The sequence below is a fragment of the Dreissena polymorpha genome, chromosome 5 (genome assembly GCF_020536995.1).
Source record: "Dreissena polymorpha isolate Duluth1 chromosome 5, UMN_Dpol_1.0, whole genome shotgun sequence".
In the NCBI taxonomy this organism is placed as follows: Eukaryota; Metazoa; Mollusca; class Bivalvia; order Myida; family Dreissenidae; genus Dreissena; species Dreissena polymorpha.
The window spans coordinates 81,010,906-81,027,829 of NC_068359.1; the positions used below are offsets into that span (position 1 = coordinate 81,010,906).

At 34.5% G+C, this 16,924-nt stretch overlaps 1 protein-coding gene and 2 long non-coding RNA genes across 3 annotated transcripts; 1 reads left to right on the forward strand and 2 right to left on the reverse strand.

The window, feature by feature from the left end:
• Positions 1–1,466: 1,466 nt before the first annotated feature.
• On the forward strand, positions 1,467–3,789 carry LOC127882088 (uncharacterized). The gene is made up of 3 exons (XR_008050397.1): positions 1,467–1,560; positions 2,544–2,681; positions 3,235–3,789. It is a non-coding gene; the product is annotated as an uncharacterized LOC127882088 (long non-coding RNA).
• A 426-nt stretch (positions 3,790–4,215) lies between these two features.
• Positions 4,216–7,360, reverse strand: LOC127882090 (uncharacterized). Its single transcript, XR_008050398.1, has 3 exons — positions 7,271–7,360; positions 6,316–6,462; positions 4,216–5,780 (listed from the first exon to the last, which is right to left on the reverse strand). It is a non-coding gene; the product is annotated as an uncharacterized LOC127882090 (long non-coding RNA).
• Positions 7,361–9,007: 1,647 nt separating this feature from the next.
• Positions 9,008–15,911, reverse strand: LOC127882087 (DNA replication complex GINS protein PSF2-like). Its single transcript, XM_052430525.1, has 3 exons — positions 15,864–15,911; positions 13,026–13,152; positions 9,008–11,214 (listed from the first exon to the last, which is right to left on the reverse strand). Exons 1-3 carry the CDS (start codon positions 15,869–15,871, stop codon positions 11,095–11,097), a joined length of 255 nt encoding a protein of 84 aa, XP_052286485.1. The 5' UTR covers positions 15,872–15,911; the 3' UTR covers positions 9,008–11,094.
• Positions 15,912–16,924: the final 1,013 nt, after the last annotated feature.

The window sequence follows — 16,924 nt, forward strand, 5'->3', positions numbered from 1 at the left end:
ACATTTATGCTAACTTAATGGCAGTAATAAAAAGCTTGATGGGACAGTCAAGGTCACAAAGATGGCTTGGGACAGCTCTGGTTTGTTTACACCCCTTTTCAGTGTTTACATCCTGTATGCCAAGTAATAATTACTCTACCTTATTATTGCACATAGCTTTTTAAAGGAGTTCATGGAAAGGGGTTTTATCCTCTGTATAACACTTGCTTTTTTCTTAATATTTTGTTATGTATTTCATTTTCATTTTATGTGATTCAATTGAAAGATGGAATTAACAAATTCCAAAGCAGGGTATTAATCATACAAAGAAACATGATATTCCCGTGGTAACTAAATTTACATTTATAATGATATAAAAATTTAACATTTCGTAACCATATCAGCTATAATCTCTTTTCAGTCGAATAAAACTTTACTGCCATGTCATGTGGTGAAATAAAAAATAACATTTTTTTGGTGTTAATATGATACCATTAACAACTCTGTCAGATAATTTTAACTCTGTCATATAATTTTGATATCACATACCACATCAATTATGTTAATTTGTTTAGGATAGGTGGGTTTATTTCAGTTGGATAGCATATATTCAGGTGTTCAGTAGCCAGGTAGGCGCCTTGTATATCATTAAAAGCGGGATACATGTAGCATCTTAAAATGTCACATTCAAATGAAATATCACTTTTCACATAGTTTATAGTCACAATGAAACATGTTTGTCTATATTTGTGTATTTGGTATTGCAGGGTATGTTTGTATCACCTGTAGTGATAGCTCTATTCTGTTTACCCTCTGTATACAAAAAACGATCTTGATGAGAAAAGACAGAAACAAACATGTACCGGTATTATTTCTGTAATGCCTTTCTATAATGGACAAAGAAATCTTGATATAATACTCTTAACTTTCTTTTTTGTTTGTATTCAGTGTACTTATTGCAAATGCTAAACCAGGAAATATGAATAAAAGTATGTTTTCATATAACCTTGAAACCTGTGTTGAAAAAGCGAATGTTTTTTTTTAATTTAGGACAATTTTTAGGTCTGTGTAGCCCTTATTTCACTAAAATGGACATGTTTTATTTTCAATAATCAGATTTTTCTTGTGATCAGATCGCATCAAAGAGTCGAAAAATTGTCAATAGGTCAAACTAAGGATATCTGAGCTGAGATTCAATTTGTTAACTTATAATATGATTTGAAAAAATCTCAACAAGATGCTATGCAAACTATGTGTAATTTACTGATATTTTAGTCATAAAGCACAGTGTATTAGAATTTATCATACCACCACATTTATATCTGCCTGATAAAACGTTGCATGATATATTTTTAGCTCACTTGAGCACAACGTGCTCACGGTGAGCTATTGTGATCACCTTTTGTCCGTCGTGCGTCCGTCGTCATCATTTGCCTTGTGAACACTATAGAGGCCACATTTATTGTCCGATCTTCATGAAACTTGATGAGAACATTTGCACCGGGGATGAACAACTTTTGTCACGTGACCACAAAAGTCAACGCAGGTTGTTGAATTACATCAGGAATCCCGCTCCGTCAGGTAATTTTCATCTTTTTATAGAGAATATGTTAAAATTTCTGGACAATACAAAGCTTATGACATGCTTCATACCTTTTCGCATATTAAGACGCATTGCACTTGTTTCGAAGCTTTGCAGTTTTTAAGAACACTTCGACACAAACTTTAGATTTTCGATGCAAACGCAGTTTGATTTTATATTTTTTTACTTTCCATTCACGAATAAATCATATTTCTAGAAAAATGAGAGCACACGATGCTTAATTTTTGATGATTTATTGTATTTGCGATATAAGTTGTTGTTGTTATATTTAATTTGGGCAGTTCTTGCTATTTCAAAAATTTACAAACGCGGGTTGGTTGAGCAAACGCAGTTTGCTGAAGCTGGATTATGGCAAACGCAGGTTGGTTAAGATTACGGAATCCGGATAGTGACATCTATATTCTTGCCCTTCTTTCATCAAGGGCGACACACGACACACGAAGCGATACACGATATTTTGCGCGACAGTCGCGGCGACGCGCGATATTTTATTATTCAAATATCGCCCATATTATCCGAATTTCGTGTAACGCGGTCTAATTTCAGACCGCGACACACGACACACGAAGCGATACTCGATATGTACTGTTCAAATCAAATCATCATCAACATCTTCATCATCATCATCTCCATCTTCATCGCCATTATCATCATAAAATAAATCGCGATTCGGAGCGGAGTATTGTAAAATGAAGATCTCAAAAGAATTGAAAAATAATTTGTCGGAATGTTATTTTTCTCATGCTGTTTTGTTAGTTGTCCAAATATATTTAATATTAAATATTATCTTAATATTAAGATTTGGTAGTTAAAGAATGCAATTTGAATGAACACAATTGTATGCATATGTTTTGCTCAGCTGTGAAGATTGAGGGAACAATTTATAGAAGAACTGTGAGAATCATCTCTACAGTGTTGCTACTGTTCCGCAATTAATCTAAATCAAATTTTATGATTTCAGGAAGTTTTTTTACCGTACTAGTCGCTCCCATGTGTATGGCTTGACTGGATCAACTGAGAGCAGCACTGCACAGCCGACCAACAGTGACGGATGCAATACGCAACAGCAGAATGACATCATTCGAAAAATAAGATTAAAGTAAGCCAAGATCCTGTGATTTAAAATTATTTAAAAACGTTTTAGGTTTAGAGATGTCTACAACAAAAGTCTTTTTAAAATGAATCATTATTTAATTGCCAGGAGACAGTCAACATTTATTTTATTTTAAAGGTATGCTTTGTACACTGAGGCACGTGCTCAGAAAATGCATTGTAATGAAGAGGATTATATGTGTCTAATGCAGATGTTTCCTAAAATGTGAAATTCGTTATATAAACTTATCAATACGTAATATTCAACAGGATTAATTTGCATCTGTCGTCAAAAAGGTTAATTGCCAAGTTGAAGAAGATCAATTTCATGTATTCACTAAGAGTCTAGGACACGGGTTCGAACCGTCGACGAGTACAGGGGTCATAATTGCCTGAAAATGATACTCAGTACTGTTAATAATTCATGATTCGACATAAAATGTGATTACATTTTATTGTCTTTGCTTCGGATGATGTCAAGCTGAAAAACTCGCTCTCAGTAAATAAGATGGTAAATGTTGTAAAATAAATAGTTTTCGATAACAAATATCATGTTTCAGGGACCACGAATTTGACATTCCAAAACGGAAGGAACCTAAACGAAAATTTGACACCGTGTCAACAAGCAGAAACGCTCTCCAGAAGGGAACGTTGGGTGTCCGATGGGAGAGGGCAAGACGAAATGACAGCAAAATGCTTCTAACATCAAAAATGGGAATTGACATTGACCCGTAAAAGGAAATCATAATATCATACGACAGTTTGTAGTTCTTTAAAAGACAGCTGTCATTTTTGATATTCGTTAACCAACGTTACCTATATTGATTCCGTGTAATGCTACTGAATTTGATTTTGTGTTGCTCTTTCTATGTTTATGCATTGAGGAGCTACCAATATTGGGGCCGTATAATATGCTGCCTATATTGACGCTGTGGGATGCTTCATTTAACGAGGCCTACCGGTATATTCAACCTTTTTGGGGGATTTGAAACAACAACAGACATATTGGATCTAACTTTATTTTGTTTGCTGTTATTTGTTTCAAGTTTTAAAATTACAGTTTCTAAAAAATGCCATGTATCTTGTATCTTGTTAATTAAAAAAAAGGTATCTTTCTTTTAGTTGCATAATGATAAATAATGTGGACCTATAAGGAGAGAGGTATCATGAAGCAAATAAAACAATCGATTCCTCTTATTCTGCAAGACATAGTTTTCATTTTAGGTGTATACCATTATCTTTTGATCCGAAACTTTAAATATAATAATAACTATTGACCTTTACATGGGCGCCTTGCAAATCACTAGTGTCTTCATATTGGTCATACAATATAATGTCTTTATGTGTAACGTGAGAATCCTGACAATCTTACAATATGATTGTTGGAGATAATACTTAAAATAAAGCTGAAGGCATACTACATCCATGACAAAGTACACTTCACCGAGATAAGTCTAACTATACTGTGAAAAACATTGAAAAACCCAGCGGTTGAACGCAAACAAGATCAGTGTCTTTAACAACAAAACGAACCAAACATATGCAGATTAATTGTTTTATTGCTGCAAAGAATATCCCGTATCGCAATAATAGCTTATACGCAAAACATTAAACTGGCCTATGTGCAACTTGAGAAGGAATTACAGATTTACATGTAATTGTTGACAATTCGCACAATGATTCCAATGAGACAAAAAGCTAACTCACCAAAAATATATTTTAATCATATTGATTCGAAATAGATAAACAAAAATCGCAGATTACAAATGAGTCTCGCTCTGTGAAAAGGGGGTTTAATGCATGTGCGTAAGGTGTCGTCACATATTAGCCTGTGCATTCCGTACAGGCTAATTAGGGACAAACCTTTCCGATAAACTCGATTTTTGCTCAGAAGAGACTTTCTTTTAACAAAACATATCATAAAAGCGGAAAGTGCCGTCCCTGATTAGCCTATGTGGACTGCACTTTACGCACATGCATTAAACCCCCTTTTCACAGAGCGCGGCTCAAATGTATATTCCAGCGGATATGGTGAGATCAACAATAATCACAGATAATCAACATAAATTACAATGATTTTGAAAAGATCAACAATAATCACAGATAATCAACATTAATTACAATGATTTTGAAAAGATCAACAATAATCACAGATAATCAACATAGATTACAATGATTTTGAAAAGATCAACAATAATCACAGATAATCAACATAAATTACAATGATTTCGAAAAGATCAACAATAATCACAGATAATCAACATAAATTACAATGATTTTGAAAAGATCAACAATAATCACTGGTTATATAAATCACAATTAATCGGTTGAGATCAACAATAATCACAGATAATCAACATAAATCACAATGATTTTGATAAGATCAACAATAATCACAGATAATATAAATCACTATTAATAGGTTAAGATAAAAAATTCACAGATAATCAACATAAATTACAATTATTTTGATAAGATCAACAATAATCACAGATAATCAATATAAATCACAATTCATGGGCTGAGATCAACAGTAATCACAGATGAGCAATAATGAACACAATAATTTGTATGAGATCAACCATTATCATAATCATTTTAAATTAGAATGATAAATATTACAACAATAATCTTATTAAAAACAGGAATATCAAACAAAACAACACAAGATAAACGATATGTAACACAATGTTTAAGACGCAAAAACACGCGTAATACTATATATTATTGTATGACAGTCTGTATTTTCAATAATTAAGAAAATAACCACGGCACATTGGTAAGAATTAAAAATAATTCTTGGTCTTATCATCGTCATGCAACAGATGACTAGGCCCGGTGCTTTGCAGATCTGTGCTTTGATAGACTACTGCGGTGCCTGTACCTCTTTTCACACATATCACAAGCAAAGTTTTTCTCTCCATTGTGGGTGGCAAGGTGGGCCTGAAGGTCAATTTTCTCCCGGAGCGTTGCATTGCAAATTGAGCAGGTAAATTGCTTTGCAGCAACCTCCCTCCGGACGTGACGATTCAGGTCATCTTTGGTTGAAAACTTTTTGCCGCATTGTTCACAGGGGAACGGCTTTTCAACACCATGAATGCTGCATCTATATAACAAAAACAAATGGAACTGTTGAATTATTATTCAATACAGAAAAATACACACAGAATATTATCCATAACAATGTGGAACTTAACAAAATGATGGTCGTCAGAAGCGCTCCAGATAAGGCGCGTTAACGCGTATTTACGCATTTCAAAATCCAAAATACGCATTAAATAATATGTTTAAGGGTCCAATTACATACGTGAAGTATCGGAACGCGTACATTCTGGATTTATACGGTGTAAATTCCAATTGTTCAGTGACAATTTGCATTGAAATTTATCTGGACAATTATGGTCGTTAAAAACTAAATACTATAATGAGCACACCAATATGCACCACACTAGTAATAATGTGTTAAGTGTTTTAAAGCCGGCTTTTTTCGAAAACACCATTCAAAACATTTTAAATAGTGCTTTGCAACTAGGTTATAAAAACATACTTTCGCTCAGAATGCAATGACCTATGTTGAATTGTATCTTGATTTTTAAACCGACAGAACCTAGCATTGTACTAAAAACAAAAAAAATACAAACCTGTGTCTGTTGAACGCCTGTTTTGTGTAAAATGTTTTTCCACAACAGGCGAATCGTCCAGTCCCTCTGTGGCGCTTATCATGAAGCTTTAACCCCCACTTCGATTTAAATGTCTTTCCACAGATTTCACACACGAGCGTCATGTTTCTGTAATGAAAGAATTACTTTTTGTTAAAATATATTTCTAAAATGTTTTTATAAAGTTTTAAAGACTACACCAAAAGAGATATGAAACGCAAGTGATTGGATGTGACACACTATCTGCTATTCTTTTCGTCACAGTTCAATAAACATGCGTGTTTACTAATGCACGGGATTTTCGTGAGTTTTGGCGCGTTTAGCGTCATTCGAGGTCCGCTTAAAGGAGGCAACGCACGTTGTGGTTCAATATACTTGTAACAGTACTTAATGTGTTGATAAGCATATTTCCGCTCTGTTTAAATGTCCTCAATTGAAGTTCCGTAGTCATATATTGTGTTGAATAGTTAATATTTTCGTATTTGTAACCATATCATATTTTAGAAGACTTTCAAAAATGTGTACAGTGTGCGTTTCATTATCCTTTGAATATTCTCGCAACCTGCGTTTGCCATTTCCTATTGCTCAAGAAATACCAACCTGCGTTTGCAAAACAAAACAAAACAAAAAAATAAGATATTTTTCAATTTGCACCGCTATTTTTGTCATGAATCTTATTAAATATATTAAAATGAAGTGTAAAATCATACTAATTCAGTCGTTAAACCAATATTGTTGAAAGAAAATCATCAACACCACATAAACAAACAGCGTTTGCAATGCATTTCAGAATTTTGTGTCGAAGTGTTCTCGGAAAGTGGAAACAGTAAAGGCAATGGAATCATTTCAAATAAAAGTTTATTTAGTATACTGTGTCATAGGCTATCACTTGTTAAAAACTGAAATTTTGATTATATGAAAAAACAACAAAACTTACCTTAATGTACAAGATTACAATCTGTTTCTGCAACCGGCGTTGACTTTTGCGGTCACGTGACAAAAGTTGTTCATCCCCGGTGAATTTGCTTTCACACATATGGGTCTTTTATGAACACAGTGTGAAACTGGTGTTAATCTGTGTTCAATATAAGGAGGCAACAAAGATCAATGATATATTATGCGACACATACATCAATTATGCAACCGTTAACCCATATTTGGTATTAAACTCCATTGCGAGTACTTTATGGACAGGTATATTCTGACATTGTATCTATGTAAAAGGGAACGTATAATTTTGTGCTTTTCCTTTCTATACAGACAATTACTACACGTTTCTGGTGTTGTTTCAGATGGTTGTTAAAATGTCCCTCTTGAATGATGTATTTTCATAGGAAAAATATTCTGTGATATTCTGTACATAAATTGTTATTATTATTGTGTAAGATAAATCGTATTTTAGAAATATTTCAAAATAATAAAATATTTTAATGTTGTTCTATGACTTAATTGATTTATTTAAATCAAGTTTATCATGTAATGTTGTATGAAACACTGACTGCATGGTTAACAAGAGGGCCAAAGGCCCTGGTGTGCTCACCTGAAACCAAAGAAACTTAACTGATCTGCTTCTAAAAAAAGATAATTGGTTTACAGTGAATAACTTAAAATTTGATACAGGTACGTTATTGAAATTATCTATGCAGGTTGCAAAGATGCAGACCTAGCAAGTTAAATGATTTAAATTAATATGGTCAACAAGACTCCGTGATTTCACTTCAAGCAGAATCCTGCATTTTGATGCAAGCAAGTTGAAATTATATAATTTTAACTCCTGCGAAACATTAGCCTTGCATCATTTTGACAAAAAAAAATTCACACAGTTGGAACTAGAAAAAAAAGGACTGGAAATAATATTTTATGGAATTAATAAAGATTTTGTGAAAATGTTGTATTCATTATTATGATAAATAATAAGCCATTACAAAACCTTAAACATGCATTTAGGAACATTTTAAATTACTTTAGTATTTTGACCAGAATCATTTTTAATTTGACCTCTCGTAATTTTTAGACCTTGGGGCACTTTGACTCCTGAACTCCCTGAGACTGGCTGCATTTTCGGACTATGCCAAGATGTCATTAGAACATTGTTCTGTGCAAGTTTCACTAAAACTGATTTCACTATTTTTTAAGCCGGAAAAGGAAATATGACTGGCATCTTGGTGGCCATGTTTCTCAATGTACCATAATCATTTTCGAACATGTTTGAAATTTCATTAAAGTATATTTTGACCAAGTTTCACGAAGAAATATGACTAATCATTTGACTTTCACTTTTCACAAGGTTTATCTGAAGACATAAAAAAACAAGATGTGTTTGTGAAACATTCTGTCCCCCCATATATTTGACCTTTGACCTGGAAGGATGACCTTGACCTTTAAACACTCAAAATGTGCAGCTCCATGAGATACACATGCATGCCAAATATAAAGTTGCTATCTTTAATATTGCAAAAGTTATGGCCAATGTTAAAGTTTGATGCAAATAAACCTACAAACAGACAGGGCAAAAACAATATGTCCCCCAGTACCAACTAGGGGACATAAAAACAACCCTGCCCCTTAGCGGACACCAGTGCCCTTTAAACTCAGTTGAGATATAATTTCGACAAATGTGCTGACCACGTCTCATAAAAACTGGAAAATAACTCCGTTATCTAGGTAAATATTGGGGATTCAACATTTTATTCACTTATGTTATACATAAATCAACAATTAATTTACAATACAAAACAGCACTTAAATTACACAACACCAGACGACATCAATTCTGACATGATGATACACTATTTTTTTCATAAACAAGTGTCCGTTATTTTTCTTGACAAATGTGAATGCTTTCCAAACATTAACAAACACCACGAGTTAACAACAATTATTGTTTAAAAAAAGGAGGCACATATAATGACAACTTTCTTTCCCTCAGCAAGGGTGTTTGACCTTGCATAACACTTGCCGTTTAAAGGTGCCCCCCCAGGTGGTAAACTATTCTGAGTTACAACAAGAACATTCATTATGAGGTCGGTGCATTTTTGTTTTGCGGTCCAATCAAGCCTTAAGTAAACAATACACTGTGAATTATAACACAGTGATTTACAGTAATAATTTTTTTGGTTAGCTTGTGTGAGACCCAGCAGATGAACAAGGTTTTCCATTATGGTTCAAGTACATAACAAGGGACAAAATTGTCACAAAACCAGGTTTTCATTGTGAAAAAAAATCTGATAAAGGGAGACAACTCAAACTGAACTTTTGAAATGAACAAACAAAATTAACCCCCTTTGTAAGTTTGTTTTAAAATAAATCTATTTTTAGTCGTGGCGACCTTGACATTGGAGATATTGACGTGATTCTTTCATGCGACACACCGTCCCATGATGGTGAACAAATGTGCCAAATGATTTTAAAATCTCATAATGAATGACATAGTTATAGCCCAGACAAGCTCATTTATGGCTATTTTTTACCTTTGAATTTTAATTCGTAATTTTTTCGGACGGTCAAAATTTGTGTGCGTATGGAAAGGCGTTGTCCATATACACATGCATACCAAATATGAAGGTTATATCTCAAGGGGCATAGAAGTTACGAGCATTTTTCGAAACCTAAACGCAGATTTTGAAACCTAAACGCAGACCCCTACTTCAATGTCAAGGTCACAGGGGTCAAAATTGTTGTGCGTATGGAAAGGCCTTGTACATATACACATGCATACCAAATATGAAGGTTATATCTCAAGGGACATTTATGGCCATTTTTGACCTTTGAACTCAAACTGTGACCTTGACCTTGGAGATATCGACGTAATTATTTCGCGCGACACACCGTCCAATGATGGTGAACAAATGTGCCAAATGATTTTAAAATCTGACAATGAACGACATAGTTATGGCTCGGACAAGCTCATTTATGGCCATTTTTGACCTTTGAACTCAAAGTGTGACCTTGACCTTGGAGATATCGACGTTATTATTTCGCGCGACACACCGTCCAATGATGGTGAACAAATGTGCCAAATGATTTTAAAATCTGACAATGAACGACATAGTTATGGCCCGGACAAGCTTGTTCCGCCAGCCCGCCAGCCAGCCTTCGGAAAACCTGGTTTAAAATGAACATACTCGAATATTTCTTGCATCACAATTTTCCTTTTCATGGGTAAAAATGCCATTTTTTACCCCAAAAAGCAACATCACATACTTTAAAGGGCAACAGGCCGCGTTCCCCCGATTGTGAAAAAACTCATGACATTACTTATGAACTTTATATTATGATGATATCATAAAATGAAGATGCATTTAACATTTCAGCTATGTCAGGGAATTTTTTTTTATTGTAGTAAAGAATATAATAACAAAAGGGTCATAATGGCCTTGACACTCACCTGTTCAAATGTACACAAATTGATGACCTAATTTTAGTAACTGACAAGGAGAATATATAAAGAATATTTTGAATTCATCTTAATAAATGAATACTTAGTTTCTTTAAATATATATCCTTATCTAAAACAATCACAGACAATGATTTTATAGCATTTTATCAAAATTAACTAAATTTCATAAAAAATCACTATTTAATTGGTTTTTATTTCAATGGAAATTATTTGTTATTTTTGGTGACAAATATATACTTTTTAATTATTTTGCTGGGGGGGCAAAGGGGACGAATTTCTGACACCAAATTCGACAAAATACGCCCTCAGTAGAAAATAACTTAGTCCTGCAGTCAATAACTAGTTGCTGAAGTCAGCGTACATCAGTCCTGCGTGTACTGGGCGCCAGGCCCTGTGTTGCTACGGAGAACATTGAGCTGGTCAAGAGCCTTTGTCAGGAAGGGACGTACGGTGTTCAGCTCCATCAAGGTCAGGTGGTTCAACTACGAGACAGACAAACATAGATATGATTTACCCTTTACCACTTAGATTAGTATTTTGACGCATCTGTAATCCCTTTAGAAAGTTATACTTAATTTAAGACTTTTCTTACTAGATTCAAATTTTAAAGGCTTCATTTCAAACCCTTAAGTACCGGTACTGATGAGCAGCAAACAGCATTAAACCTGAACAGACTGTGATTACTGGCAGGCTGTTCTGGCTTTATGCTGTTTGCACATAGCCATTTTCACTTTGCTTCTATGTGGGAATGGGTTAACACAGGGCCAGTAACCACACAGATGATCGAAGAAATCTTAACCCTTTTGCGCTCAGAAGCAAAAATGAAAATGGCTATATGCTACACGCAACCACAGGGCTTTTTTAAGCAGAGGCCCACTCGCCCGTGCCAGGTTAAAATCATCGCCGGCAAGTGATTTTCCAAAGTAGATAGTCCACCAGGCAAGTCCGTTCCATATTAGCATAATTGCGTGCTTTTTTTTACCTTTTCCCTATTATATATTTATTTTCTTTGGGTCAATATATTTACTTCTCACGTACAAGTGAAACGAGATTTGATTGGTCGCTTGCGTTGTATAAGCCAATCTAAACGCTCAAAACAAGTTCTACTCTGCAGACGTTTCAACATGGCAGACGGTAGTGTCCAGCCGATCTTTTCAAAACCAAAACATCCGAGAAAGAAAGGAAGAGAAAATATGAAAATGAATCACGAAAGCATAACTTTCAAACATCGTGGCTTGATGAATTTCCATGGCTTGAATTTGATAAAGAGACGCTATTGATGAAATGCAAGATTTGTGTCAGTACTATTTTAAGCCCTCCCCCCTTTAAATCTATGCCATAACTTGATTAGATATAGTGACAAGTATACCGTTTAAAAATTTCAATAGTAATAAACTTTTCATATGTATTGTATTCAAAAGTGACTATTCAATGAAATAAAACTGTCCAGATTTTGTTTTGTTGACAACTTTATATTATAAAAACGATTAATATTTTATTTTTGATACATTGATTTATAGTTGAAATTAAATCAAGCATAATAATGCATGTGAATCAATGCTTTAAAGATCAAATGACAATAAAAAATTGACTTCAAAATAGGGCTACCAGTTTTTAATGAGGGCAAGTAGATGTTCAAAGTAACTTGCCCCCCGGGCATGTGTCAATTTCTTACGTTAACCCCTGTAACCAGCATAAAACCTGAATAAGCTGCATGTTACTCGCAGTCAGTTAAGGTTTTATGCTGTTTGCTTCTCATCCGTATCTAAGAGATGGAAATGAAGCCTTTAAAACATGAATCTATTAAAAACAGGTCTAAAATTTAATCAGATTTTCAGAGGGCCAACAAATGTATTAAAATGCCTAACTGAGTGGTAGAGGGTTAAGTGTGGCACAGGCAGATAAAAATATGTACATGTTCTCAAGACTTGGCATGGAAATTCATCCATGGCTCTTGCATTTTCATTCACAGTTGCCATGGACTGGTTTCATATTTCATCATTATTTATGGGACTGGTTGATTTTGGTTGATTTCTTGGGTTAAGAGATCTACAAATTTAACACAAACACATCAGACATTTTCCCCAAATTGGAAATCCATGAATTTGTGTGTCTACCAAATACCCATTTTTTGAAAAACTACACATTTTTATACAGACCAATGTAGGCGATGTTACATTTTTTTAAAAATGGAAAAAATATCTAATGTTTATTAAAAATTCAAACTATGACAACAATATAAGCCAGTCAACCCATAATAAATCAGAGTCCTCACATATCCACAAATTGTTACCTTTGCATGTGTTGCATCGCTTTTCACAAACGTGTCGATGCTGCTGCGTAGCTTGGCCATACGGAGATCCCAGATATCCTTAATTAACGTTCGAGTCTCATCAGCATGGGGAATGTCATCCACAGCACTGCGAAAAAACAAGAGGACCGCAGGGGTAACAATTGAGGCAGAATCCTGCTTTTTAACCCTTTGCATGCTGGGAAATTTGTCGTCTGCTTAAAATTTGTCTGCTGAATTTCTAAAATTAGCATTTTCTTCGATTTTTTATCAAAGAATATTATAAGAAAAGCAAACAGTTTGGATCCTGAGGAGACGCCACGTTTTGTGGCGTCTCATCTGGATCCAAACTGTTTGCAAAGGCCTTCAAAATTCAGTTCCAGCACTGAAGGAGTTAATAAAAGCATTTTGCAATTACCTCCCTTTTGACTCCTGCTAATTATCTGCCTTTCAAATGATGCAAATGTTACCAGAAAGTAAATCAACAATATCTATTTAAATCAAATAATATTTGACTAAAATGTATACTAAGAAACAGTTTACAGATAATTTAGCAAGAACGAACAAACTAAATAACTCTGTGGGTCATTTCACTCGTGTTTTTCAAAATCTGTTTAAATCCTTTAGGCCAAAGGCCCTGGTGAGCCCATATGAGACCCTTAACCCATTTATGCCTTGCGTCTAGAAAAAAAGCCTTGGCAAACAGAGTAGACCCAGATGAGACGCCGCATGATGTGGCCAGGGTCTGCGCTGTTTGCTTCAAGGAATTTCTGTAAGAAATATTCTTAATATAGAAAAAAGTATAATAGACTTCCCTAATTTTGGAAATAAATTGATCCAATTTAGAAGGATGGGAGAGTCCACTAGGCATAAATGGGTTAATGAACTAAACTGACCTGATGTGCTTTTTGTGATGTTTTTAATAACTGTGACTTTTCACAAAGCTTTTATCCCCTTATTACACTGATTTCATGTGGGTCAAGACATTATTGGAACCAATCTTCTCACAAAGTTTGAACATTTCGGCGAAGAAGAAGACTCTTGGATGACCCTTTTGGAACAATTGACATGACGCCTTATCAGTGATCGCTCCGCCCACTTAATCACGTGGCTCAGCGGGAAGAAAACCTAGACAAGCTAACACCAAAATGGCTTCTTTGCCTATAGACTGCATATAGATTTACGATATTCCGGATGATTTTATGGAGTTGTTTAACACCATATTACACTTGTAAAGGGGTTGATGCCATTTAGTTATTCTGCAAATGCAAAAAATATACGATTAAAGAGAACATCAGCTATTTATAACGGGTATATCGGTACATTAAACCCGCTCTCAAACGCTTGCGCGCTTACCGAAATCGAACCCGTTATTACGTGTAATCGTGGTATTTGCAATAAATTAACACTTCACCGGTATTTACCCGTGTTATTAACAAAATTATTACCGAAACATTCCCCCCTACCCGTGTATTTGACACGAAATAGCGCTTTATAACTGGGAATTCGGTGAAGTTTTACACGCTTTCTGACGCCGGGTGGGTACCTCAATCCCACATGTTATTGTGTATAAAAGTGATATTAATCATATTAAACATTGCTTATGGGACATTTATCAATCACTATAATTTAAAGCGCAAAAACAACACAATAAGTTTGGACATTGTCTGATATAAAATTAGCGTTGTACGAAATGGAATACGGTCAGGCTATTATAAATTAATAAGGCTACCAATATCAGACGCTCGCGCAGGTACCGACTTCCCCGAAGTTACCGCATTTATTGGTTAACTAATATCAGTAATAATAACTCTTTTACAATAGCATTTATAAGTCTTTATTAAAATAATAACAAAATGGTTTTCACCTGTTTCTGACACACACAGAAACGCGATTTTTAACGGGGATTTCGTAAAGTTACACGAATTGGGTACCAAAATTCTCAATTATTTTACATGCACACGTGACATAATACATACTTAATAATGCTTAGTTATTGCTTATATGACATTTCAAGTTTGTGAAATAAATTAATGTTCTATAAAGGGGATCTCCGTAATTCTTGAAGCTTCCACTCGCTCTTGTCAAGACCGCATTGCCGCGTTGGAAATGGTATAAATTTAATTCATCTAACTTATCTTTCTGGATACCAAATGTCAGAGTTGCATTAACCCTTTTTACACCGATTTTGCCATATTTCATTTCCGTTTCTTAATCCGAACAAAATAAACGAAACTCGTTTAAAAAATGAGATCTAGGCATTCGAGCTCCTAGTGTGGATTAAAAGCGTTTATTGGTGACTTCACATGAGTGCAAATGTGTAGATACCGTTAATAAGATAATATATCACATGTCACCTTCAAATAACATGTATGATGTCAATTAAGTGCATTACTATCAGAGTAATAAAACACAGCATGAATTAGGCTTCATGCTGGGGTTTTATTTCTCTTTAAGTAATGCAGATGAACCTCGCTTCTGTTTATTAATGACCTAGTAACTGATAAAACTATTTTTTTTAAACGTGAAATATTATGTGATAATCAGATCGATAACATAAACTATTTAAATATGCTAGTATATCCGATAAAAATATATTATAATTGTCTTTGACAGTGTTGACATTCAGTTGTTCGTGGTGACGACCGCATGTATTTATACATCTCTTACACTTCTCAAGATCTCTTTTCGGCTTTGGAAACGATATAAATTAAATGTCACCAACTAATCTTTCAGGATATCGATTGTCCGAGTTACATAATCCCCATTGACACCGTTTAACCATTTTTAATCGTTTTTTAAAGAGGAAAACAAAAGAAACTCGTTGGAATAAAAGTGAACCTAAACATGTAGCTTGTCTAGAAAATGGCGGACAGGTCGTTGCTAACGTTGCTTGTGGTATCCCTTTCTGATTAATATCCACTTTGTTTCTTCCCTTTCCTATTTAAATGTGTCAATCAATAATTGTTCAATCTGTGAGATTATGTGAAATTTGTTCGTTCTTTGAATAATCTTTATTTTTGCTTCACAAAGACCCCACTTGCGAACAAATCAGCAATTTAAAAGAGCGATTTTAATTGGAAGATTGGGAAACGACAGCCAATGACATCGCTTATTAAAAAAAAATGCTCAGGAAGAATTTACCAGTGTAATACGCGGAGAGGTTTCCTGATCCGCGGATTTTTTGCACCACTTATGAATAACGCCCGCAAAATAGGTCGTATCCCCCTCATCCATTTTTTTACGAATTTACACAAATCACAGAAATGACCCCGGACAACCCGATCCGCGGAAATCTACAGAAAAATCACACTCCTGATTTACTTATGTTCTGTACATAATTAAGCCATTAACATTTCCTGCACATAATATGGAAGACCAACTAACATCTACCATTATATATAAGCTTTGCCAAGAAATTAACACATGAGCAAGTCACAAATTCTGGATCGTATATATTTCCTCCTTCACAATTATAAAAATAAATAAAACTACACAGCAATAGTTCCTGACTCGATTCCCATAACAATTTTGTTGTTATGCACTTGAAAAGTTTTGGAATTAACATGTCATTTCTCTCGTCGCTACAAATTGTTTTGGGTTTAAATTCACACATGCTTTGACTGTGTTAAAGTCCTGGCCCTGAACAAAATCAAATTATGAAGTCATGATTTCGTAAATGCATCTAATTTAACAATGTATTATTTTTACGGCTGTAACAATACATTCGAAAATTCGAATTACTCGAATACGACTGTGGACAAATCGTATTCGTTATTCGCCACCTCCCAAACCCAATATTTAACAAATACAAACAACGTGGTTTCGAGTATGAAAGTTAAATCATCTTATCTTACCTTACAAATAAATGTTCATACAATAAACCCCTATATTTAAATGTT

Coding starts and splice junctions, on each gene's coding strand:
- LOC127882087 (XM_052430525.1), bottom strand. Junction 11,215..13,025: donor GCGATGCAACACATGCAAAG/GTAACAATTTGT, acceptor TCTGTCTCGTAG/TTGAACCACCTGACCTTGAT.